The sequence below is a fragment of the Anser cygnoides genome, chromosome 1 (assembly GCF_040182565.1).
Source record: "Anser cygnoides isolate HZ-2024a breed goose chromosome 1, Taihu_goose_T2T_genome, whole genome shotgun sequence".
In the NCBI taxonomy this organism is placed as follows: Eukaryota; Metazoa; Chordata; class Aves; order Anseriformes; family Anatidae; genus Anser; species Anser cygnoides.
The window spans coordinates 80,010,073-80,037,343 of NC_089873.1; the positions used below are offsets into that span (position 1 = coordinate 80,010,073).

The 27,271-nt window shown below is 38.8% G+C and overlaps 1 protein-coding gene across 6 annotated transcripts; it reads left to right on the forward strand.

Moving 5' to 3' along the window:
- The first annotated feature begins 533 nt into the window (after nucleotides 1-533).
- LOC106045458 (solute carrier organic anion transporter family member 1C1-like) lies at nucleotides 534-26,886 on the forward strand. 6 transcript variants are annotated; one of them, XR_010832966.1, is made up of 16 exons: nucleotides 3,251-3,568; nucleotides 4,892-5,041; nucleotides 5,657-5,798; nucleotides 5,892-6,024; nucleotides 7,493-7,623; nucleotides 7,871-8,017; nucleotides 11,927-12,025; nucleotides 12,844-13,077; nucleotides 14,208-14,372; nucleotides 15,790-15,985; nucleotides 18,354-18,519; nucleotides 19,875-19,969; nucleotides 21,305-21,392; nucleotides 22,885-22,949; nucleotides 24,104-24,221; nucleotides 24,995-25,112. XR_010832966.1 is itself a non-coding variant. In XM_067000894.1 (15 exons), exons 2-15 carry the CDS (start codon nucleotides 4,931-4,933, stop codon nucleotides 25,215-25,217), a joined length of 2,112 nt encoding a protein of 703 aa, XP_066856995.1. In that variant the 5' UTR covers nucleotides 534-882; nucleotides 4,892-4,930; the 3' UTR covers nucleotides 25,218-26,886. The 6 variants fall into 6 exon arrangements, 4 of the variants coding, with proteins under 4 accessions (XP_066856995.1, XP_013051417.1, XP_066857000.1 ...); XM_067000894.1 differs by lacking the exons at nucleotides 3,251-3,568; nucleotides 19,875-19,969 and adding an exon at nucleotides 534-882 and having other exon boundaries at nucleotides 21,305-21,486; nucleotides 24,995-26,886; XR_010832968.1 differs by lacking the exon at nucleotides 24,995-25,112 and having other exon boundaries at nucleotides 3,252-3,568; nucleotides 21,305-21,486; nucleotides 24,104-24,212.
- The last annotated feature ends 385 nt before the right edge of the window (nucleotides 26,887-27,271 follow it).

The window sequence follows — 27,271 nt, forward strand, 5'->3', positions numbered from 1 at the left end:
CCAACCTCCTGGGGAGACCAGCCAGCTGAACACTGGAATGTACTCCCGTGTGTTCTGAATGTGTTTACTTGTGCTCAGCCCCAGAATATCTTGCTCCTGTTTGATGCGGTTCATGACACACAGAGGGCGTTGATGTGCTGCTACGTTCAGCCAGGCACATCACATCAGGAACACAGCGTCCTGCTTTGGGAGCGTGGCTGGCAGCATTAGGCAGTGCAGTGCCCCTCTGGGCTTGGGAAACAGCTCCCACCCCTAGAGCAGCCCCCGGGGCCATGTGCATGGGGATCCTGGACCCACCTCCTGGTGCCCACCACTCAGACGGTTGCTGTTGTTCAGCCTGCCAGCACTGGGTCCCACAGGGAGCAGTGGCAGGTGCTGTTGACCCTGCTGCTGACCTGCTGGCTTGTTCTTGAGTTTCCATGCCACCGCGTGCCCTGCAGAACAGGTTCTCAGAGGGAAAGGCCAAGGTTCAGCCAGTTGTCAGGCTGGTGGCTGACATGCCAGCCCACGCTGTGGCTGGCGGAGAGGCAGTGGTGCATGCTGCTGATGGTGAGTTCTGCCAGCACGTGCGAGTGGGCTGGCCAGGATTACGGAGCTGGGGCTTGCCTCGCCAAGCCTGTCCATCCACAGCAAGGGCCCATTTCCTCTTATGTCTGCCCGCAGCTGCCATATGATGAGCGAGCTGCACTGACAGGCGCGACAGCAAACAACATCTCGGACAGTGGAGCTCAGTTTGCAAAAGGTGTGGAATGCAACTTGTGCAGCAGTGCTGAAATCTACTATGATGGGATTCATCTCTCTTGACTTTCCATTGCCAAAAGCTGATCTTGCTGCATAGCCTTGTATCACAGCCATCTGGAGTTCATTTCATCTCACTCTAAAGTAAGTATCTAAAATAGATCAGGCAACTTACACCTTTAGAAATACTTCTTTTTCCTCCTCTGACTAGAAAGAAAGAAAGAAAGATTGACTGGCTCATCCCAAGGGGTCTGCAGCAAATCCATGCAGTGCTGCCATGTAAGTGGATCCTATCATCTGTGTGTGACAATCGCAAGAAATGTCATGCCCTTAAAACTCTTTGTATCCAACTTTAAAATACATTTATAGAAGTACTGAAGGGAATTTTCTGGGTGTCTCACTTTGAGAAGTGTGCTCTGCCTTCTCTCCACATAGACAATGAGCTTGCAATTACATTTCCAACAGACTTCTTCCACTTGGTGGCAAGCCAACAACACTGACAAATAGGGGACCCATTGCTAATGCTCATATATGTTTTTCCTCAGATTTTGTGATATAATGATAGTTAAAAGTTGTCCAAAAGTAAGTTGTAATATGTGTAATTTCAACTTTATCAGATGAATCAAATTCTGATTTATTCTGGTGTATGAATCTAAGCAATTTCAAGTTGTTCCTTTCCTTCCTTCCTTCCTTCCTTCCTTTTTCTTTCTTTCTTCCTTTCTTTCTTTTTCTTTCTTTCTTTCTTTCTTTCTTTCTTTCTTTCTTTCTTTCTTTCTTTCTTTCTTTCTTTCTTTCTTTCTTTCTTTCTTTCTTTCTTTCTTTCTTTCTTTCTTTCTTTCTTTCTTTCTTTCTTTCTTCTTTCTTTCTCTCTCTCTCTCTTCTCTCTCTCTTTCTTTCTCTCTTTCTTTCTCTCTCTCTCTCCCTCTTCCTTCCTTCCTTCCTTCCTTCCTTCCTTCCTTCCTTCCTTCCTTCCTTCCTTCCTTCCTTCCTTCCTTTCTCTCTCTCTCTTTCTCTCTCTCTTTCTCTTTCTCTCTCTCTTTCTCTCTTTCTGTTTCTCTCTCTCTCTTTCTCTCTCTCTTCCTCTCTTTCTTTCTCTCTTTCCCTCTTTCTTTCTCTCTCTCTCTCCCTCTCCCTTCCTTCCTTCCTTCTTTCCTTCCTTCCTTCCTTGTTACTCACTGTTAGAAATAGGCTGGATTTCAATCTCCTCACCATGTATCTCATTACATGCCATAGTATGAAGTCCCACTGCCAAAAAGGAAAAGTCAAAACTTTATATGAAAAAAGCAAATAAAGACGCAGAATAAATCAATAAATACATAATAATCACAGTAGAATCTGTAAAATCATATCAAGCATAATCCGACAGAAAATGTGAATATATCAGATGACTGTCTGCAGTTAATTTACTAAGCTTCAGGGGAAAGTGAAACCTTGCAAATTTATGGACTTTGTACATTTACAGTTTCATTTGGATTTTGGGAGTAAACAATGCATTTGCACGTGTTTCATTGTGTCAGTTTAATCTTTAGCAAATTGCTTGACACATGCTGTCAATTTTTTATACTGAAAAGGCTAATCATACAAGCCTTGTCAAACTGTTATGAATTTCAGGTGTTTACTTTTTGCTGGAAAGAAAGGTCATGGTGGCACATGATTTTCCTTCCAGTTTGAGGTTACAGGAGTCAGAAAACAACTTTTTTTTTTTTTTCTTTCTGTATTTAGAAATCACTAGAGAATAATGGTCCTTTATTTAGACAATAATCTGGTTTTGTAATTCAAGTTTCTGGCAAAAGAGCATCATGCTGTTACATGCAACTCGCTGACCAGAAACTCTGTTTCTTGAGAATCTGTTGCTAAAGCCTGGAGTGACTTTCTAGGTCAGAATTTTTCTTTTGAGCTGGAAAGTTCTGTAAAGAAGACGATGAGGAGATGGTTTTACATTCTGTATGTGCCCTGTTAGATGCAAGAGCTGATTTTCTATGTGGTTGGTTAACAGGTGGGAGCTGGGCTAGCTGTGTCACAGGCTCATTCTTTCTGTTTGGCCAGCCTGCAGCCAGCTTGGAGGGATAGCTGTGTCATCCTACACCTCCTGTTGACACCTGCAGGAACTGCCCATAGTTACGGTAAATAATCCTGGTTTCTAATAGGCAGGAGGTCTGTAATTGCAAGCTGTGACTTCCCGAGGGCATCCACTTCTCTTTGGGTCTCCATCAGGGTAGCCCTCTTGCAGCTCTGTATCGGCATTGGGACAACCAAGGACCCATACCAAAAGCTGGCTGATGGTAATATGCAATTTACGTCCTCTTGAAGAGCTAAGCTATCCTTCAGTATCTCTGCTGACCCTCATCAAAGGCACCAATAATGACAGTGAGGCTGCAAGATGCTTGGGAAAACAGCCTGCTCTCTCTGAGATCCTCTATGTGAGCTGATCCACTCCATGGTGTATGGTAGAGAGAACCATTTGGAGAGGTGCTTAAGCAGCATTAGTGTCTAGACTTTAAAGAGAAAAAAAAAAAGGGGGGTGGTAGTGGAGGAGGGAGAAAACAAGTTGTTCCTCCTGGGAGAGGCTGATACCACTAGCATGCTGGCAGGTAGGCTGCCAAAGGAATGACAGCACAAGAAACCTGCCCTCTTTTGCAAAGCTTTTACATCAGTGACTGTGGGAAACTTTTGCAATCACCTTAAGAAGGAAATCCAAGGTTTAAAAAAAATGTGGTGGAGTGCTCCACTTCTGTGAGTAGGCAGTGCTTTTGCTGTGACGTTGTGCTGGCTTCCAGCCTGAAAGCCCTGGGGCACAGGAAAGAAACAGCTTGATACGAAGTGGCACACAGTAAGTTCTTTTGCTGCCTCTCACTGTCTCTGCCTCCCTTGCTGTGTGTCTCGTCCCACTCTTGCTTCCTGCTTCTTTCCATTTGGTGTTTGTTTGCTTACTTGACTTGTTAAGTAGCAGTGCAGGACAGACCAGGGTTTGTGTACATCTTGGTGTCACTAGGATTGAAAGAGATTACGTAAAGTGCAAAAAAAAAGAATTCTGCACATTAGATTTTTTTGTTATTATTTTTAAATGATAACCTTTGTGGACTTGGGGTTGTTTTATCTCTCTAGCAAAATTCTTTATTACCTTTATTATTATTATTTAAACAGTCATGAATTAGATCTTGTATCATTCTTTTGGCTTCATTTAATTTTAAATACTGCTAGTGTCAACAGTTTACTGTTTTTTTACCTACAGATTTTTGTAGGGTGATCATGGAAAATGGTCATTAGGCATAAAAGAAGATGTGTTTATACAGTTTAACATTTTCTGTAAGCCTAAGCCAGATTTTAGGCTGGCAGCCTGACATTAAATATTGTGAAAATAAAACCACGTCACTAGTCCAAATTCTGTTTATTTAACAGAGTCAAGTATTTCATAAAGTTAATTACCTGCAAAACACAAATCAATAAAGAATGCATTTGGTATACAGAACTTGGTCTTTCAGCTACCATCCTATAATGATTGAGTTAAGGCTGAATTGCTGAATTCAACATACATTAATTATCTAAAATTTCTTTCTTTTTTTTTTCTTTTTTTTTTTTTTGTCCCATTGCTTTTTGATTTGTCAGTTATTAAAGATGATTTAAAGAGGGTTAGATCCCTTTTAATATAACGTGGATCACTCTGAAATATCCACTTTTGCTTTCCGTAGTCGCTTTTGCTGGATCCTACTGGAGTAGGATTTGGAAGTGAAAACTACAAAACTGAAGTGAGAGTGCTTATGAGGCTTTATATCTTTATTAGGCAGTAGTGGCTATTTGTGATCAGTAGGAGTAACTTTTTGCGGGGGTGACTAAGAGAGTTTTGACCTCTCTGGGGATCTGTGGGCTTGTGTCAGGGAGTCCAGGTTATTCCTGGGTGTCTCATGTGGGAGAACTGCACATACCGGTGGAGGAGAGCAACCCTTGTGGGTCAGTCCTGGGAACACTGCCATGGCCTGGCAACCCACAGGGTCTAAAAGCCCTCATGACACCTAAATGGCCTCCACTCAGGGCTCAACTGGCCTTCAGGGCCTGCAGGAGGGGAAATTTGATAAGTTCCCAGAGGAATTAAACAGAGGAATATATTAGATATCAGTGTCTAAGATATGATAGTAATATTTTATTTTTTTTCCAGACAGTAAGACCAACATACGAGATCTAAAGGAGGAAAAGCATGGACAAGACAATCACCACTGGTAAATTTAAAGACAAGCCACCCCTCCAGGACAGCAATGGCAGTACGGTTCCTGCTAAGAGTGGGTGCCATAATTGTTCAAAGCTAAAGGTATGACGAGAAGCCCTCACCACCTATTTTCTTTAGAATTCTGAAAATGATAATTTGAAGATCTATCAAAATTCAGTTAATTCAGTATGGTACTGTTTTACACTACATGTGTTGGAAACAATGCTCTAGGGTGTGATTCCAAGCACACAGAAGTCAGTAAATGTGTTCAGCAATTAAAAGATGAGGCTGTGTTTTACTAGTGAATTGGTTAAATATTTGTTATAAGCATATAGTTCCTTAAGCATGTATATCTTTTCATCCATGTCTTTCAGAATAAGAGAAGTAAGAGTAATGAACACATTCCATAGTCATAGTACCAATAACAAACAACTTTATGCTGCAAGTTTTCCCAAAGGAAGAACAGCTAAAGTAGTATGTGGTAGAAAGGTAAAAGGTACACACAGTCCATGTCAACATTTGTTTTCATTGTACTGGAAGAGACTTTGGAGGCAGTCCTGAAAGTAAAAGTAAAATCTTCTGTTTTAATAAAAGCAATGGAAAGAACCACTTCACAAAGAATTAGAAAACAAAGCATTTGATTTTTCTGTTGCCGAGGCATTCAACCATGAAAAAAAAATTTATTGCTCTGCAAACTCAATTATTTTCTCTCTTCAGATATTTCTTGGAGCTCTAGCTTTTTCCTTTTTTGCCAAAGGACTTTCTGGAAGCTACATGAAGAGCATGTCCAGTCAAATTGAAAGGAGATTTGAAATCTCATCATCAATTGTTGGCATTATTGATGGCAGCTTTGAGTTAGGTATGCATACTCTTTCTGAAAATGGAAAAAAAAAACACTTCTAAATATATTCTCATTTTCTAATCTTACTGATTCTCTCTCCTGATGACGCAGGTAACTTAATGGTAATGGTATTGGTGAGCTACCTTGGACCAAGAGTTCATCGACCAAAAGTAATTGCTGTTGGATGTCTCATTATGTCATTAGGAGCATTTTTGTCAGTGATGCCTCAGTTCCTAATGGGACGGTAAATATGGAGAGTCTTGACATTGTGTATTAATTGAACTTCATCATATGAAGATTGTTTTTAATCACACATATGACTTAAAACCTTGACAATCATGGTTTCTTGCAGATAACAAGACGGTTTTAGTAGATGAATTTTTTTAGCATTGACTTTTGGATTTTCTTTCCAAAATCAGACTTCCTTCAATCGGTAAATGAAAGAGGAACCTAACGTTCTGGCTATGGAGCCTTATCTGTAATTAGGGATAAAGTAGGTTGAATTTTTCTCCAGAGGTAGTTTATTGGTATTATTATTATTAATCTGTTCTCCTATTTTCATACTTCAATGAATTCTAGTGAGATCTTGATGGAAGAGGCTTCATTTTCCATGGTAGCTTTTCAGGCTGAGCTCTTTAAAATTACAAAGGTATTTATCTAACTCCATTAATCTCAGGAGAGTTAATTATCTAAATACACGTTCAGATCTAAGCTATAGTGCTTACATAGCTGTCAAAAGCAGTTCATACCTCTCTAATCCTTCAACATCCTTACTGAATAGTGGTTCAAAATAAAACTCCGCTGTCCCTCAAAAAATAATTTACCTCTGCTTGTAATTTATCTGCTCTTTAGCTCCAAGACCAATCTGTTATAAGGAAATAATAGAAAGAATTGTATCTGTGGAACACCATACAGAAAGTGGCCACAGCCAGTGCTCTGCTTGTGAAATAGCAGGGAACCTGCACTGCAGGGGATAGCATGGGCCAGAAGTTGAGCTAAGGAAATCTCTGATTTAACCCAAACTCACAGCTGAGTTCTGAAGATTACCTACTCTCCACAACACTCAGTAAAACCCAGTGGCCATGGGTACCTCAATGTCACCCATCAAAATGTTTAAAGTTACCAGTTGATTGTACAGTCAGAGGGAATATCTACTCCCCATTTATCTCAATGTAGCATTAATATACTCAAGCTGGCTTCAATTTACTCAGATATGATGTAGAAACTGGCTGTTTAAATACAGACAAACTGCCACACGGGTTTTATGGCCTGCATTAATCTCTTTATAGACAGATTGCTATTAGATCCTGAGCTTGTTATTTTTAAACTGACACAGATATCTCTTACGTTACACATCTGTCACATAGGTAAGAAACTGGGTGCAAGTATAGAAAAACATCAGCACTGTTGTATGTAGACTGATGTGGATGGATTCTTCCTCAGTATTCCTTCTTCAGTATAACGAATGATCTCTTAAGCCCTGGAATCAGCTTTTTGGCTCCTTAACTCAAGAAAATACTGGGGTTAGAAAGGTCACAGCACTTTGAAAAAGATAAGATTCATTTATTTTTTTTTTAATGAAAGTTCTCAAAATGGGTTGTCCCTCTACTCTGCCTTCACATAGCAGGATGCCCGTGAACATAAGGCTCATACACTTCCTGCAGAACAGATTCTTTCATATGTCAGTTGTATTTTACACAGTTGTTTTCCAGTTATAATTATGAAAGGATAGCCGTTACTGTGGACAACTCTTCTACGAGTGTATCAGCTTGCTCCCCAGCATCCTCTGTGAGCCATCCAGTCTCAGATACTACAGAAACACCTAGCACAATGAAAAATTCAGGTAAGAAAAAGCTCTGATGCTGGATACCCCATTTTATACATCCTCTTTTCCCTTCCTGTGCTTGTCCCCACTTCATAGACCCTTTCTTTATTGCAAACATAAGAGTAAAACATAAGAGCTGGAAACCGTGATATATAAAAACTCACACAATCATGGCCATGAAAAATATATTTTATGTTATTTTTCTGTTGCAATAACATATTGTCAGAATTATGTTCACAGAAATGTAAATATTTATGACTTGCAGGATGTGAGAAAACATCAAATTCCTACCTGTGGCTCTTTGTGTTGATGGGGAATCTTTTACGTGGAATTGGGGAAGCACCAGTTATGCCACTGGGGGTTTCATATATTGATGATTTTTCTAAAGAAGAAAACTCTGCATTCTACATAGGTAATATACATATGAGTGATTTTTATGCTTATCAATCTTTTCTCTAACATTTCTGTAGCCAAGAAAATACTCATCAAAAAAAAAATCTATCCATCTGCTCTATTCTGGATAATTCTGTGGTGTATAGAGACAAAAAAGCAATGCAAAAGAGATCTCATCGTTATCTTTGAAGGATATTTCTTAGATGCTCCTTTTGTTTTCCTCCAGTTGCTTCTGCTACAAGTGCCAGCTTTCTCTGTGATGACGAGAAATTTAGTTATATACTCATTTCTCTGAAGTGGGAAATCATACCTTCCTTAGGTGGCATATCACTTTCAGTACCACAGCTTCAGAGAATAAATTATTCCTAACCATCTTTCCACAGATGAGAGAATTGTCCTTCATCGCAGTAATGTAAACATGCACTTCAGAAGCTTTTACCTGACTTTTTGAATTTTACAAGCAGCACACTTCCTAATGAAAGTTTTTTATAGTCATTAGTTACCTAAGGAAAAAAACAAAAAACAAAACCCAAACAAACAAAAAAAACACCTTGCCAGGGTGTTGTAACAAATTTCTTCTAATGGGGATTTTGTTGTTGTTTTGATGGAAGATACTTATTGCCCAAGACAGAAAGACTTACGCCCATGCTAATTAATTTATTGCCAAATTGATTTAATACCTTGATATCTGACTGGGGGTGCATGAAACTGATCCCTGAAATGAGCTTGGTGAAGTTGAACCAGTCATAGAGATGGCAAGACAGTCTCAGGAAGAGCTCAGTAAGTAGTGCGAGTGTTAGGCCATTGAAAATGGCTTTTGAGAAGAGGTTATCTGCAGGTTGTAGAAATGGAAGTATTGTGAAGAGAACTGACAGATTCAGAAGTTCCACTCAGGAATTATCCAAAATACTTGTAATCACCTCTGAGATTCTGATTAAATCGATTAATTGATTGAAAAGATGAAATCGGTAATTGACAATCATAAAACTAGATTTACCATAGAAAGGAACAGAAAAGTAAACATTATGCTTTTTAAAGCTATCTTACAGAATTTAATAGAGATAATATCTTGGGTATAGAAGTCTATGAGACAGGAAATTGATTCTTTTTTCCTTAGGAAATTCTATAGTTTTCAGGTTGAGTTTTACACAATCATTTAATTTATGTAGTTCTACCAGGAGGAGGTACCACCAACATGGTCCTGAGCTGGCACAATGTACTCTGCATACAGTCCTGAGAAGCTCTTCTGCTTAGGGCACTGCTTAGTATGACTAAGAGGTATAATGATCTGTCTCCATGTGCCACTGGCATTCATCAGGAGACGGGAATACTGGGATCGTTTTGGTGGAGGCCAGCTGCTCTGAATGAGTGGTTACTTCATAAATACTTTCCTGAACCAAACACCTAATTTATTCAGATATTTTACAGTCTTCAGATGTTTCACTTCTCTTTAGGTGCTCATAGAATTGCCGATATATGTGTGTGTGTATGTATATATACACACACACACATACATGTCATACATACATATACATATACATATATCATCATATATGATATATATGAGGATCTGGTCTATACATATAAGCTTTCAATAACCATTTTTTAAAAATTAATTTCTGATTTACTCAAACCTGAGTGATAATATAGTTAATTAAGGGACAGTAACCACCATATTTATCATACAAGAGGAAAAATACTCAAGGTTATTTAATGAGACGTACTCCACTTTCATAGTTTTCTCATCAATGCAAGGTTTGAATTAATGGAATTTCATCACTGAGTTGAGCACTAGAATATAATCACGTATCTACTAAACCCACAACTTCAATAAAAACATATCTAAGGCCAATATATGCTGTAAATTTTAAAACCAGTTCAAGGTTCTATGCTATAATTACTCATCAATACAAGGGCTTGGCTAAGCTATATCAATATGCATCAGCTGAATAACTGATATGTTTACATGATTTACAGTTTGTTTAGTTTGTTTATTAATTACAAATGGTATAGACAAAAATATGGTAGGAAAATATCACAGTGAACTTATTTGGCTTTTTCTTATCACAATACAAACAAATTACCTTACTTAAGTTACTCTTGAATTTAAAGGTTATGCAGGAGTGAAGTTAATCTAAAAGCTTTATATATATGAAAAATTATTGCACATAAAGCTTCTTAGTTTATCTGATAACTTATAGTATCTTAAAGAAAAAAGCTGCACAACACCTGGCCAGGCCATTGCTACATGTGTGCTGGTTTTTTAATCTGTTTATTTTAGAAATTTGTTACTCAGTATTTGAATTTTGGAGATGAGCTTGAATAGTTCTGAGTATGTAAGATCTGCTTTAGACTAACTGATAAACATGAAAAGCTAATTTCTGGCTTCTGGTGTCTCTACAGAAGTCACTAACTTTGGTAGCACCAGAGTGTAATATAAAAGGCCAGAACCTCCAATGAAGTTAAATGAGAGATCTAAATGAAAGCAACATGCAATTGGAACAATGAAGCAAACAGGAAATAACATATGATAAAATTATACTCTAAGAAATTATTATAGATGTCCTTGATTGTAAGCTGAGCAATCACTGTATTCAGAATAGAATTCGTAAAACTAACAGGAGAAAAATTTCTGCAGTAGAAAACACATTGGGATTTACAAGGCATGTTGCCAAGTGTGGGCACAAGGTGAGAGGCCTGTCCAGAATTCCCATTTTTCTGAATAAAATTAAGCCTTTTGCAACTTCAAACTGATCCCAAGTGCTAGATCCATGCTAGAATTCAGAAATCTGAATCACTGACTTTTTTGAAACCATTACCCCATCATAACTAAACTTCAACAGATCAACGCAAGTGACGAGGATCTATGCTTGAATTATTTGGGGGGTATTTTTATTTTCTCCTGGTTGTCAGCAGTGATCACCAAAACCAAATTGGCCTGTATTTGTATACCATCTGCAAAATGCAGTCCCATCTTCACAGATGTGTGCTAACCTTCACAGCTTACTCATTTGCTTCTAGCTGCAATCATCTTCTCCTGATGCTGTGGTATCTCCTCTGTAAGTAGAGACAGAGGGGGAAAGAGGAGCCCCAGTGAAGCCTGTAGCAACACTGAAAGTTGATTTTAAAGAGGTCATGACCTGATCACTAGATTTCTTGATTCTTTTAGAGCTGTTTAAGCACCTATTAGAACAACTGTTAGCTGATTTACTCATTCTGGTGCTGCAAGAATCAAAAAAGATGATGCTCAACAAACTTTGTTCAAACAGCTGTACTCGTATTTCCTCATTGCCTGATGGAAATTTTCTCAGGATCGTGTGCCTATTTCCATGTCCATGAGCTTTTATTGTCCCTGGCATCTGAACATGACTCCCAACTGCAAAGACATGCCTTCTTATATGCACATCATCAGAGCAACTACTGCTACTTAAAATTAAACCAAGGACCTGAACAGTACAGGGAAAATTCCTGAATTCTGCAATGACAGAACATCATGCAGTTTGCAAATATAGTTGCAAATATACTTATTATGCCTTCATCGGGCCTAGAGTTTTATGTTCAGTAGTTAATCGCTGTAAGATGGATGATGCTACTACAAAGACCTGAGAAGTAGAGCGGAGGAGGGATAAGAATCACTGCAGTTGTAATCTTTTTTTCCTGTTTCTTCTATGATCCCCATCTCACCTGCTTCTGCACTGAAGGTTCTGAGGTTGACAGCTCATCACTTATTTTCCTGCTGCTCAGCAACTTATGGCAAGACAACCCTCACAGCCTGCACCAGCCCCCTCCCCTCCCCTTCCGTCTCCCTTTCCTTCTTCCTCTCCCTCTCCCTCCCTCTCTCTCTCTCCTCTTCTTTTCTCAGAGGAGCAGGTGTCCACATCTGGCCAGCATGCTCTTCACTCTCTTATGTTGCTCCCTTCTGTTGCAGGCCTGGTGAGGTCCTCAGGGATGTTTGGGCCAACCCTGGGCTTCCTGCTTGGATCTTTCTGTGCCAGCCTCTGGGTCGATATTGGCATTGCGGATATCGGTAAGAGTCAGTGCATCGAATGTATGTAGGAACCTACATGCTAGGAAGCCACTCCCAGTTTACTTCTCCAAAAAGGGGGGCCCTCCAGAGGGTTTTCCTACTCAAAATCTGATGTTATTTATATTTTAGTATCTGCAGTGCTGTAGTGTGACTGCGATAGATCTTGCTTTAAGCCCCCGCCCTCACTGCAGAAACATTTTGGGCCTCTTTATATGCTGGCACATGCCCTTTCTGCACCCTTGCTGCACAACTGAGAACAAGTGAGCAAATGAAAGGTTGTCCCCACATTAGGAGAACAGTGGAAGGCCTTAGCTCATGGCATTTTTGATGGCCAAAAATACATTCTCCTAAAAAGCGTGCAGCAAAGATTCTGATGAAACCTCATCTCCTTCTTCACTTCTTCACTTCATTTCCTTCTTTTCAGTTCCTTCCTTCACTCTCGTGTCTCTAATCCCAGAGAAAATCTGAGTAACATCAAGGAAAAACTGTTAAGTTGGGGAATGGAAGAAAGAGGAAAAAGGAGGAGATTGAGAAAGGGAAGTTCTCTTCTGGTGGTGAAGGGGTCTCTTGCTGTCACTTGTCCCCACAGAAAGTGCTGGAAGATTGCAGCACAGAAATGCCACCAAGGGTCCAGATGGAGACAATGGCATGTCTTATGCTTGACATCCTGGGACTCATTTGACACAGAATGCATTTCAATTCTTCATGTGAAACATAAATACCTCTGTTCAGGTGTTTAAATAATACATATAAGGATACATATAGACAACTTAATTGCTCTGCATGATATCTAATCTCTTTTCCTGTCTGTTTTATAGATGCCATTAGCATAAATCCCAAGGATACCCGCTGGGTTGGTGCCTGGTGGCTTGGATTGCTTATTTGTGGAGCAGTCAACTTCATTGCTTCATTGCCTTTCTGGTTTCTGCCTTACTCCTTACTGAAAGAAGGAGAGGAGCAAACTCTGAAGATCAGTCATCTGCCTGCTCAAGATCCCTGTAAAATAGACCCCTTCATTCAGCCACAGTTGAAGTTCTCTGAGGCAGCAAAAGGTGACAGATTATTGCCCAAATGTTAGCATGAGAATTCTCTCTCAGGGGTCCATTTTGAACTGAGTATGGGTTTGCACAATCCTCCGCAAAATGCAAGTTTCTGCAATGCAAATAATGGACACAAAAGCTCTCTCTCATTTGTTATATTATTAGCAATATTAATTATTAATATTATTAATATTAATTGCTAAAGGTTTGTTTCAGTCACAGTTTAATGCTGTTTTTATGTCAGACATCTGGAAAAAGGTCATGCTGTTGCATTGTGCATTCTCTCATTTCAACCCAGTAACAGTCAAACAGCTATAATCATTAGAAGGAAAAAGGGAAAAAACATCCCATCCTTCAATAATGAGCAATCCACAGCTGGCAGGTTGCTGTTTTCCCGTGACCAAAATATGTGAGGGAAACAAGGGGCTAAGTACTATCAGCTGAAGAGTTCTCACTAAATCCATGGCTCTGACGTATGATCTCAGTGATGCTGAGTTAACCTAGTACAGGCAAAACCAGACCCAACTACACATTGCTGTACTCAGTCCCCAGAGGGTTTATTTGTATGTATGCATGCGTGTGCATTCATTTGGTGGCTGTGCACTTCCCAGAAAAGTGCTCTGATGTGTGATCTTTTAGGCAAGTGTGCCAGCAGCCAGATGGAAAGGTTCTTGCCTTTGGCTGAGCCAAGTACTCCCTTTTTCTGAATACAGAAAACTGTATACCTGCATAGGGGGCTCCCATACAGTTTGTGGAGGCTCTTGCTTTTAGGCAACAACCTTTTCACCTGGTATATAATAGGGAGTCTTAATGTTCCTCTAGGGAAGCTATCCTGTACAGGCATTGGTTTTCAGCCTTGCAAGCCACTGGTGAATAGTCCTGTCACATACAAGATAATCTAGAATTTCTGATTCCCAGTCCTACATCCACCATGCCTTGCTGCATCATGCAGTAATAATTCTGTAAGTCATGTGCTGCCAATGGGGAAAACTCCCACTTGAGCAAGCATATGTTTTGACAGGCATAGAATTATAAACTTCAAGACAGACATTAATTTAAGTTAGTTTTATTATCTATAGGATGCCAAAAATACCTCTTCTCTGTGTTTAGCAGGGTGTACAGCATATACCTCTCAATTACAGATTTCCTACCAACTTTGAAGAAGCTGTTTGGAAATCCAGTTTTCCTGGTGTATGTGTTCCTCACCATTCTGCAGTACAATTCTCTTGTTGGGTTGATAACCTACGAGACAAAGTTTATGGAGCAGCAATTTAATGTATCAGTGGCAAGAGCAATCTTTCTAGTTGGTACGTAACTGTCCTTAGTTTAAATTCCAATATTAAAAAGGAAGTTTTCTTAGTTATTTTGTATCTCTTTTAGGAGGACCTTCTTTGAACTTTTATGGTGAGCAAAAAGTACATAGATATTTATTAATTTTCTACTATGTTTTGGAACTGGATGTTAATTTTAGTGCTAATATTCCTCATCTACCTAGTTTAGTCAGCCAGAGAATTATTAGAACTGGATAGATTTTTGGGGGGGCTGAAGCTTTTTTAAAAGAGTGAGGTTGGGTTTATGAATGTGTGTGCTCTTGGGAACAAAAAACCTACACAAACTGAAACTAAATATCAAGTAAAAGAAAAAAAATGTATAATTTAGAAAATTTCTAATGACACTTCTGATTTTCTTTTTCAGGATAAAACCTTTGTATAAATACTCTTGAGTTTTCATTACAAATATAAATTTTATATGCAACGAGGAACCAAACTGTAAAATTCCAGGTCATTTCATTCAGCTCAAAACTCTTCTTGCTGGTTCCCTCAAAAATAAGTTATTTGTAGTGTTCTAAAAAAAAAAAAAAAAAAAAGAATGCAGAAAAGATATTAATCTTAAAGTGATGGATTAATGTGGTCTCATAACCTGGCAAGATACTGGGGTATTTGAGGACATCGTAGAACTTGTATTACATTACTTGAATCTGAAGGCAATTTTCTTTGCTGTGGGTCAGATACAAAAGAGGGAAGAACTTTATTTTTCCTGTCTTGTTTTGAATTACATTTTACAAAAAAATGCGTGACAGACCAACCAACAAACCAACCAAAAAACACTGAGTGAAAAATAAACCCCTCACAATAAAACCTTGCAAAAACTCTCTGTTTGGCATCTAAGTATTGGAACTGGAGTTTGTGAAGTGCTGAACTGATTAACTGTAAATGCAAATCTTTCCATGATTTACTCTCAGAGCAAAATGGAACCTGATGCAAAACCAGACAGAGATTTCTTTCATGTTCTGTTTTGGAGATTTTCTTGGTAACTATCAGAAAGTGTAATGCTTTACTTTAGATGAAGAAATGCCCATGAGCTAAGATATTCATATTATTTACTCCAGTTTCTACCAGGCACCTGTTTAGATTTTCTTACATCAGTATGCATACAAACACCAGTGTAATAAAAAGGTAGGAAATTCCAATGGAATAATTTTTTAAAAGCCATAATGGACTTTTTTTAAAAAAAAAAAAAAAAGCCACACTGGGCTCTTAAAATTCAAAAGAAAATGAAGAAAAAAGCTAAATTGTAATAAAAATTCTTAGAACCTCAAAGAATCTGTCCAAAAAAAGGCCAGTATCTGATTTTTTTGGAAACCACTAGTACCTGATACTTATTCTAAAAAGGGTCTATCCAAGTGATAGCAGTTAACATCTTTCTGTTACCTTTTATTTACAGGTGTGATACTGTTGCCCATCACAATCCTGGGGATGTTTCTAGGAGGCTATCTGATCAAGAAATTCAAACTTGACATAACTGGAATAACAAAGTTTGCATGCATCTCCTTTATAGTAGCATATCTGTTAAACCTGTTGTACTTTACATGCAGTTGTGAGGTGCTCCAGCTGGCTGGTCTGACAGTGCCCTACTCTGGGTTTGTATTCCCTTGGGTTTGTGTTGGTTGTGTTTTGTTCCATGATTGTTACCTGCCTCATGGTACACACACTTAGTAGTCTTCCTCTACTCTCATAATCTAATCTGGTTTTGCAATCCAAACCAATCTGGACTACAAACCTTCTAACCTAGGAAACATTTGAATTTGAATTTGGATTATACACAGGTTTACTGTTGATTTACTGTAGCATATTGCTACTCACTCTTGCATAAAATACATGTGTATATATATAGTCTGTTTGAAAGAAATAATTTTCATTGAAATTGAAGTGTATTAGGTCACCTGCTTTTGTCAGTCAGTGTGATTTCAACTACAGTGGAGCTACTGTGATTATATCACTTTATTGCTCTTTGCAGGTGATACAAGAAAATCCTTTGTGCTGAAATAGAAATGTTAGGATGAAATGATACCTAGTGCTGGGGATATGAAGAATATCCTGATTTTCTTTTTCAAATTTCATTTAAACTGGATGTTTCTTTTTCTAAAGTGTTTATTGCAAGATATTTTCAATATACCCTTGAATGCTGGCAGATTTCTAATTAAGATGCAAGTGAATTTTTTATAGTCTATTTCAAAACTTTAATTTAAAGTTGGTCTCCTGCTACAACATAGGGAGCAGGAGCTAAAAAGAATGTGGAAAGTGGCTTCACCAAAGGCCTCCCCAATAGCTTTGCCTCTAGAAGGGATCATCCTCTAGATCACTAGTTACCGACCTGCACAGGTATTCAGTTTCCAACCTCTCTTGGGACCTGGAGCTGCCAACCTTCCTGCGTCCATCTTCTCAGCTGAGAAGTAGAAAATTGTTATGGCAGGATGGTGTGCTGCCCACAGAAACGTTTCCCCTCCCTTACCAGGATCGTAGCCATGCATCCTGGAGAACATTTTGCTGACCCCAGCAGCTTGCCACAATTGACTACTGTTTACATTTAGCTCAGGCATGTCCAACAAATTTTAAGGGATTTTAAAGGATTAAACCGAATCCAGCCAGGCTTGCTAGATTTTCAATTCAGACAGAAACTCAGGCCTGTGTTTTCTGAAACTAAGCCTATGTTCAGTGGAATACCTAGGTGTCTTGACAAACCTGAAACCCAGGTCAGCTCTAAGGATAGTTACATAAAAGATGTCAGAGGTTTATCCAGTGGAGATAGCTGTGGTTGAGCACATCATCTGATACTGCAGAGTGAGTTAAAGAATAAGCAGAAAAATCAAGGCAGTGAATACTGAAAGAGCAATTACAGATTCCCCAAGCAAACTGATAGTGGAGGATTTATCATGTTACATGATTGTTCTGGTGAAGTGAGTTACATACCTCTTTATCAATTAAAAAAAAAAAAACAACACAATTATTTTCCTTTCTAAAGGACTTAAGAGAAATGTGGACCACTTGAGATATGTTTTGGATTGACAGGAGGAAGAAAAGGCAAATTTTCAACACTTTAAATAGGGAATCTTTTCAAAGCAGGGGTGATTTGTGGACAGTGGGCTCCTAACACTTTCTGAAAATTGAGCTCTGCTACCATGCCCTCAGAAATCTCGCCACTTTTTACATTCTCAGTTCTAGTTGTCATCCACTTAGTTTAGCTACCTGGGGCCTGAGCTTGATGTTTCTCGCAGAAATGTAAATAAAGGTGGAAGATACAGAAGTCCATGATACGCTACCACAAGAAATTAGATCTGATGAGAAACTGTGTTCAAGCCTGATCCAGGTGCAAGGCTGTTGCTGAATACAGACAGAGCTGATGTGGAAGCAGCGCTTCCCACTCAGACTCATGCAACTTTCATTGCCACTAGCCAGCTCTGACTCAGTGAACAACTATCAAGGATATCTTGCTGCTGTATTTTTATGTAGTTTTGTTTTGTCACTTCTAGTATGGTATGATCTCTACTGCTAAGGGAAAGCAAGGCCAGTCTACATGGTTTAGTGGGTGACATTGATAGTAGGGTGACGGTTGGACCAGATGATCTTTTCCAACCTTAATGCTTCTATGATACAAGTGATAAGAGATTTTAGATATGATTTTCTTATCCTTGGGAAGAACTTTCACATGAAAAAGTAATATCAAATATTCACTTCCAGTCAAAAATACCTAGTTTTCAAGTTCCATACCTTTTCAGCAACAATCCAGAAAAATGTTATTGGATGATGAAAAATATCAAGAGAACTTTGGTTTAGCTTAAATTAACTTTGCCTCCATACAACAACAACACAGTTTTCTAGATGGTAGAAAATATCTGTCCTTGTTGATTGCTTCGCTTTCTACTCATTTTTCCTGCTTACTCCATGATGTTTTCTTAGAATATTTAATTCTCCTAAATAATTATTTTATTTCTTTCTGTTTTCGTCCAGATTGAAACAACTTTCCTCCCCCAAAAACAGCTTCATGGCCAGTTGCAATGCTGATTGCAGCTGTGAGGTGGATCAGTGGGATCCTGTATGTGGGGACAATGGGATCACTTACATGACGGCCTGTTTTGCAGGATGTAAATCATCAACCGGGACAGGAAAGAATATGGTAAATGTATAGACAAATGATTATACAGATAACTAGATTTCTCAATCCATTATTTTTTGACTTAGTGATTAAGAAATCCTGTAGAAACAGTTGTCCATTCTGTACTGTTTAACCTTGTAGTAGAAACTGAGTGAGTGCAAGGTTGCAGGTTGGGTTTTTAAAAGAATTGTTGTGGTGAGATAAGTGAGCTACTCAGACAAGACATGAAACATCAGACTCTTGACTTACATTTCTTGAATGTTTTAATTTTTATTTAATTAAATATATATATATATATATTCTCAGCAAGATGACCATAATTTTGGCTTTAAGTTTCTCAGTAGATCTCTTACTGTGTAGATACAACACAGCTAAGAGGGGATTGCTTTAGACCAGACTTCTACTGGTCTGATCACTACACCAGCAAAGTCCTCTAGTGTCAACTCATTTGAGGCAGACCTGCATAAAATTGTGCTTGCTGGTTTCACAAACCAGTATAAACCGTGCTGGAATTTCCTGCTTTCCTGAGATGTTGTAGCTCAGGAAAGAAGGTCATAACTCTAAATTGTACAGTCAAGAGACCCATTATTTTTACATTTGGCTATTTTGTTTAGTGCATCACCATCAAAGAGATTTCCAGCACTCCTAAAAATCCTGCTTTGGCAAGACCAACAGAAACAGTAGGTTTGCAGAAGTCTCAAGGTGCTCAGCCAGACATTTGAAATCCAGGCTGTTGCAAGCGATGGGATTACCCTTTTCCAACTCTTAAATTTCTGTGCTCACCTTTTGTTAAATTGCTTTTAAGTAAGGTACCATCATTTTAATTTCAGTCAATAGGCCATAGCCATATGATCATCCTCAAGAGCACAGCAGACCCAGGGATCTATTAGAGTAATGTTTTGTATGAGCAATATTCAGTTTACCCTAGGCCAAACTGGCTGGTTTGGCTCAGATCAAGAGTACAGAGCAGTTAGTTGTGCCTGATGTAAAGTAGAAAGGCCCCATTGGGACTGCTTGTTGGAGGCAAAAAGAGCAGCTGCGACTTGATTACTACGACTACCCCAGCTGGGTTTGGATATGGTAGGGCCAAAGCCTTAGAAAATGGTTTGCCCTTAAGCAGATTACAATGGAAAGACGTGGCATGTACGTATATTAATGTAAATACCAATTAAATTGCCACTGTATGGACAGATGATCTGCATCATTTAGAGTTTTGCTGTCCTTATAATTGCTTGTTACTACTTTTTGGCTGCAGTTTATGACTCTAAAAGCTGAGCAGTGTTATCAGATCATATGAAAGGTCCTGGCCTGCTCCAGTGAACAGCTGACTAGGTTAGCCTTGGCCCTTGCTTAAGACGAATGCTTACTATATCCAGGTAGCTGAACAAAAGTCTCCTTATGCTACACCAGCAAACTTGAAGAAGTTTTACATTGGAAGAAAAATACATAGAAACCAACCTCAGGTCATCAGGTATGAAATTTATGGACAGAAACAATATATAAACAAATATTTCATTTACAACAGAATCCTAGTCTGAGCCTAAGTGCCAAACTGCAGTAAATTAAGCATGCTGTATCTGCTAAAAAGCAGCCCTTAAGCGAGGGCTTAAAGCAATGAAAAAAAGAAGAAAATTGTCATATTAATTGTGTGCAAATGGCCATGTCTTCTGCCAGAAGCAGAACTGTCTTAACAACAATGAAATAGGCAAGCAACATTTTCAGACTTGTATCCATAGCCATATCCTTTTGCTTCATTCACTTCACGGGAACTGGCTTTCTAACCCATGCCTCCTGCTAACTTCAAAAACCATGAAACAACCCACACTCAATCCAGCATCAAATGCTGTTTTGGATACATAATGATATAGATCATAGAATCATAGAATGGCTTGTGTTGGAAAGGAGGTTAAAGACCTCCAACCCCCCTGCCATGGGCAGGGACACCTCCCACTAGATCAGGTTGCCCAAAGCCCCATCCAGCCTGGCCTTGAACACTTCCAGGGATGGGGCATCCACAGCTTCTCTGGGCAGCCTGTGCCAGTGCCTCATCAGACTCTGAGTGAAGAATTTCTTTCTTGTATCTAATCTAAATCTACCCTCCTTTAGTTTAAAGCCATTGCCCCTTGTCCTGTCACTACGCTCCCTGAAAGAGAGTCCCTCTCCTGCTTTCCTGTAGGCCCCCTTTAGGCACTGGAAGGCCTCTATAAGGTCTCCCCTGAATCTTCTCTTCTCCAGGCTGAACAAACCCAAAACTCTCAGCATATCTTCATAGGAGAGGTGTTCCAGCCCTCTGATCAGCCTTATGGTCCTTCTCTGGACTCACTCTAACATCTCCATGTCCTTCTTGTGCTGGGGGCCCCAGAGCTGAAAGCTGTACTGCAGGTGGGGACTCATGAGAGTGGAGTAAAGGGGGAGAACAGATATCCATGGCTGCATTATTGGGTCTGTATCTATATAATTTTAATCTTACTTATGTGCTTCATTGGATCCCTGAGCAGAATGGCTGGATAGCAATTCACACCTGAATTTTATAGCTTTCACCCATCTTTAGCTTACATAGCATGCCTTCAGTCCTAGCAATGGCATGGATGAAATTAGAATCACAGTTGCTTTGTGTCTTTGGAGCAGCGTGGCATGGCTGGAGCATTCCAATGAACTCGGCCATCAGTCTGCAGAGATGATTAGGGAGGTCCTTTCAGCATAAACAGCAGTCTGCCTGTTATGGAGAGTAAAAAATATAGATACTAAAATAGTTTTGAGTCACTAAATTCTGATTAAATGATTTTTTCCTATCTTTTCCTTTCAGGTGTTTCACAATTGCAGCTGTGTGGAAGGACAAGGACATGTGCTTGGCAATTCTTCTGCAGTTTTGGGACAATGCCAAAGAGAGAGCTGTACCAAAGCATTTCCATATTTTTTAGCATTACAGACTGCATGTGCATTTATTTTAGCCTTAGGAGGCACTCCTACATACATGATTATGTTTAGGTGAAATACTTTACCTTACCTTGACCATAAAGCTTGGGGAAAGAGAAACAGAATATGGTATCTACCATTTGATTCCTATTGTGAGGAATGGTATGCTGACCAAACTGGGGCTGTGTGTCTTTAGCTGTCCTCTGAAACCTATCAATTAATTCCGATTTAAGGTTGAATAGATACTTTGGTGATGGAGTGGGTAAGCCTTACATTGACTGCAGACAGTACATTTCACTTCCAATGACAGGCATGTGTTTAACGGAGCAATGAACTTGAAATAAGTGTGATGCTAAGCCATGTCCAAGGTGACTATACTGTTCACATTACTCAAGAGAAAAACATTCACCTTTGTTAAGCCTTGTTGCCTCAGAATGTTTTGTGTGTCGCGAGAAGCCTCCCATTTTATTTCAAGCAGGTACAAACAGAACTATTTCAGTAGCAATCATTTTTTATTTTTATTCCTTCAATTGTAAAGCAGCACTGCTATTTTACTCTCAGAAAAAAAGACAATGTTCTCTGCCTTTCGTACGAAAGTTTCTTTCAAGTCATACTCATGGGTGAATTGCAATCATCAGTATTCAGTGCACATGACTAATTAACTCTTTGTCCTAAGCTGCTGATTATTCTGCAGTATTTCTCAATGTAGACATTCTTACTCCTTACCTGGATTATGGACAAGAGTAACTTTGCTGGGAAGTTTCCAGAACACTGTGTATAGTGGGAAGCCATTAATGTTAATGCTGAAAAGATGATATACTGATGCAGTGTAAGCCCCAGCTGGGGAAACAGGCTGGCCATAGCAAGCCCCATGCCTGCTCCTGTGCCAGCTCAGTACTCCCTGCTGCTTTTTGTAAATTGTTCTAGTTCCTCTGATGGACACAGGCTCTGTCTCCACTGGTAGGAATGAGGTGCTTTTACAGCCAGGTGACTCAAGTTTGTTGTCCTGTAAAATGCTAGAAACAGAAATGGATTTTATCTACATGTAGCTAGCAAGGACTGCACCTTCACCACTGAGTTGTACAGCCCCTTCTAAAGCAAAGACTGCCTCTTGGAGCTTAACTTCTGGACATAAACTATCTACTTATAATTAGTTCGCTTCAGTTTTCCTCTACATCCTCTCCCCAAAACCTTTGCAATTTGCTCTCCTTTGGTTCAAGAGAAGTTTCTGTAAATACTCCCATCTATTTCAATGGGAGTTCATCCACTGAAATCAACATGAGGCTCAACACATGATCTGTAACTTTGGTGAATGTTTTTAGCTACTGTTGAATAAGATATGCTGGGTTAGCCACATTACTCTTGCAGTGGAGCATGTGCAGATATTCACAGCATGGCCATCATTGTAGCTATATTATTCTACTGTTCCCCAAAACATCAGAACAATGTATTATTTTTTCTGCTTTTTAGATCTGTTTCACCAGACCTGAAATCCTTTGCTGTTGGGATTGAAACTTTAGGTGGTAGAGTACTAGGTAAAACTTCATTTCCTTGTGTCATTCAAGTAAGCAATAAGATAGACCCAAGTTAGCTGTTCCAAATGAGAACAAAAGAAAATTTTGAAGAATGTGATTTGTAAGCAGAAAATGCATTTCAAAATGTTTGGAGGAGCTTGCTGCATGTTTCCTGGTATGTAATTACATAGTATAATTATCTCTCCAGATTTTTTTTCTATGCAGTGAAGGAATCAGCTGGGGAAAGGAAAGTGCATTATACATTCTTCTTTTTTTTTCTTTCTTTCTTTCTTCTTTCTTTCCTTCTTTTTTGGACACATCTACCTGAGCATGATTAGTCCAGAGACCCTTAACACCCATGTTCCCTTTGGCTGACCATTTTTCACTTACATCTATCATGTATTCTATTATTTTCTTTGTTGTGTTTAGCTACAATAAATAATCCTCGCAGCTTTCAGTGATGTAGTCTTCCATGCCTCTAGCAAACCTTGCCTTATCTTCACTTTCTTGATGACTTTTGAAACCTTCCCCATGCAGACAAACCCAAGTAGTCACTTGTATCTCTCTCCTAATATCACATTTTTGCTGAATGCTGCAGAGGATCAATCTTATGATTTTACGAAAAAGTTATAACAAATTCACATGTTATACATGAAAGCTTGCTGGTTATATTAAAGTGATTCTTTCAGTACTAAATAAGTAACACACTTAATAACATAATAACGTATTTGGTTTTGATCATGGGCTTAATTTGAGCCCTTTGCACTAAGCTAGTCATTTCTTACTTGCAGACTGCTGTATAATACCTGAATAGATACATTAGTGTACATAGATATTCATGTATCATGACATGTAATTCCATACCAAGGACTGAAAATTTGATTGTATTATTTCTTTAAACGACAGCAGTTATAATTGTAATAAAAATATCATTAAAATGGAACTACTGACATTTCCCCCACCCGTATAATCTTCCATCTGTTCAACCTACCCTTTAGGTATTTGCTTAAAAAATTACACAGGTCTTGTGATCTCAAAGTCAGTGCAGGATTTTTAGTCCTATTTTATGCAGTCATAATTCAGAAATCCTGAGATTAATTTCCTCATTTCTTTACTATGACATTAAACTCTATGATCTGCATGTGTGAGATCATGTAATAAGATTTTCTTTGCAGGAGGACTTCCAGCTCCTATTTACTTTGGTGCCTTGATAGATGAGACCTGCTTGAAATGGGGGACAAAAAGCTGCGGGGGATCTGGGTCTTGCCGAGTGTATGACACAAAAGCATTCAGGTAAGGTAAAATCTTCAGTAAGGGATTGGGAATTTGGCTTTTGAGGCAGCTTGGACCAGCAAAGACCAAACTATATTTTTCACATAAGAATTGTCAATAAACATATTAGGATCCTAAAGCACCATGACTCTGTATTTTGACTAATCCTTAATAAATCAAATAAGCCACATACTTTTGATCAAATCTAACACATGGCATTGCTGTGCAATCCCTTATATCACCAATATTAGTTCCCTTAATGGACCATTAGTTCACTGTATAATTCTGCAACACTTTGGCTTTGTGGGAGACCAAACGACTGTAGAGTAAGCGTAATACTGAGAATGCACTTCCTCATCCCTCATTTCTCTGTTTCCTAATGTATAAAACACCCCACAAAATCCACTTGAAGAGGCAACCCAAACAGCTGCTGGTGCAACAAATGCAGGAGAACCGCATGCTTCCCTTTAGGGGCTGGAGGAAGGCTGGGACAGCAGACAAAGCCCCAGCCTGCAGTGTTCCTCAGGTCCCTACAGTAAAATGTAACCATCTGCTGAATGGGAGAACTCTTCAGAGAGCAAACATCTCTGCTACCTTTCTGCTAGGAGTATAGACCAGATTAGGGACTGCCTGGGGCTGAAAATCATGAGGTTGTTTGCTTTTTTTTTTGTTATTTCCCAAAATGTAGAAAGAGACATGGCTGAGAATAAATGTTTTTGCCTAAATGTGTTTGGTATCACTCAGAAGTGGCAAGTATTATTAACATATATGTATTTTGTCATTTTTTTTTAAAGAAATGTCTATCTTGGCCTCATTGCTGGACTACGGGCAGGATGCTCTCTCTTATACATAGTGCTCTTTGTTTTAATAATGAGACGCTTCAAACCAGATGACAAGGAGATGACAGATATTAAAAATGCAGAAAGACCAACCAGCAAAGAACCAGCTACAGTGAACAAAAAAGAAATTCTTCCGGGTGCACAAACTTCAGAGGAGAGTGAAGAAACTTATATGTGAAAAGGAAACAAGGCCTCTCCCCAACTCTGCCTATGCTTCAGTTTTTCTAAGCACAATGGAGTCTAATTACTGACTTCAACAGCTAGTTTACATTTGGAGGTTCAAAAAATATCCTCAAAACTTTGGCCTTTAAGCTGATTTACTTTATTCTCATATTGTCCTTATCTGAAACAATAGAGTGAAAATGTTTTCAAAATCTGGGGGAACTCTCCAACCTTGCACTCTCAGTCCTCTTCTAGATTGCCCATAGGACTGACCAAAATTTTTCCAGTATAATAAGTTTGATTATAATTGAAAAATTAAAAAGAAGAAATCCTCAATAATCTTATATTCCTTTTTTTTTTTTTTTTTTTTAAACCGTCTGTATTTCAAGTCATCTCGCTCTGCATTTAGTCCTATGGCTTTACATAGCTAATCAAGTTACACCTGACCAGCTGTTCTGATGGCCTTTGCTGTGCGGTTCATGGTTAGTGCTCCTTGTTACAGACTTGGTCCAATTGCCCATGCTCAGGTGAGAGCCCCAGGGCTGCCAGTGAGCATCTGAACAAGAACTACACAATGACTCTGGGGTTTGGCTTGACCACATTAAACAATCAAAATGGATTGCAAGCAAAAGAAAGTAGTACATTAATTTTGCAGTACATTTCAGTGTTGAGTTAAACTTACCTTGAACTGATGCAATAAATGGATAGGTGTTAAAGTTAAGTTTCTTTGATTTGTTTGTTTGTGTGTGTGTGTTTGCATGTAAGGGTATCTTTTTTTATGGCCACTGCATTTATACCATATGTATATAGATTTCCTTCCGTGTTCCATGGAACTGCCAGCTAGCCTTGAAATAAAGTGCTGAAAGCTTGCAAATTCACAGCTTTCCATGGGCAGACTAGTCTAGAGAGAATCTGTAATAAAGGATGCTTCCAACAGTGATTACTGTAAAAAACAGTGTCTAAAAAATACTTAGCATGTGATATTTCATTAGAAGTCCTCATGGCGTAGCTTTACAATGGGAGCAAATATGCCTTGATAAGAACACTGTATGTTGTGTCTCCATCATCACAGCCATTTTGGTTTCTTTTCTAAAGGGTGTATCTCTGCTCCCTGAAGTCCTGTGTACAAGCTTAAAACTAGGAAACAAGCTTCCTTTCCTAATCTCCAGTTTTCTTGGGACACGGAAGGGAGCACTGCACAAATATAAAGAAACTCTACCCATGCCTTATTTGAGAAAACAACAGAGCAGAGGACTGAAGAAAGGGACTTTACAGATGAAATGTTCTTCTCAGCTTCTAGTTTCTACCACCAGCCCCATTTAAGTGCATGCATGGGAATGGGGGAAGGGTTGATGTGGTGCTCGCTGAAAACGAGTTCTTCAGATCCTAGCTTTGGGGTTGAAGTTGTATGCATTTTATTGCTTAAAGACAATGGCCAGCATATTTAGACATTGTGTATTTTATTATCAGAGCTCTGATTACAAAACTGCCAGCAGAAATGTGGAAAGAGAATCTGTTGTAAGAGAACAGGAATGAAAACCTCTCTAGTATAGATGATACCAACACTGTGTCTAGGTCTGGAAATAAATATATAAAAATCTAAGTTCCAGAAAACCCAGGAATTTTTACAAAGAGAAAATAATGGTGTATCTCCTTCTGCAAAAAATGTTTTAACATTGAACAAATATATTGGCATTTCTAGAAATACTCTTGATCTGTGCTAGGCATATAGATTCAGTCAGGTGACTCATGCTAACATCATCTCCCTTTTACTTCTGTTGTCTGGATATTTATTTCTGTACACTGTTTTTATATTAAAGCTTTTTTTTTGTTTTTTTTTTTTTGTTTTTTTTTTGTGAAAGCATCTTTTGCACCTATTGCTTGATTTTCCCAGGAGGAAATGTTTTAGCAAGAGTTCGTTGATAATTGATGTCAGACTAGAAATGAGATTCTGGTCAGATCCAATGATTCATGTCCAGTTATTTACCCCAGCTGCATCTTGATGCAGTGATTTTTTTCAGATAAGACTTAACATCATTTCTAATAACAAATCAATAATAGTATAAACAC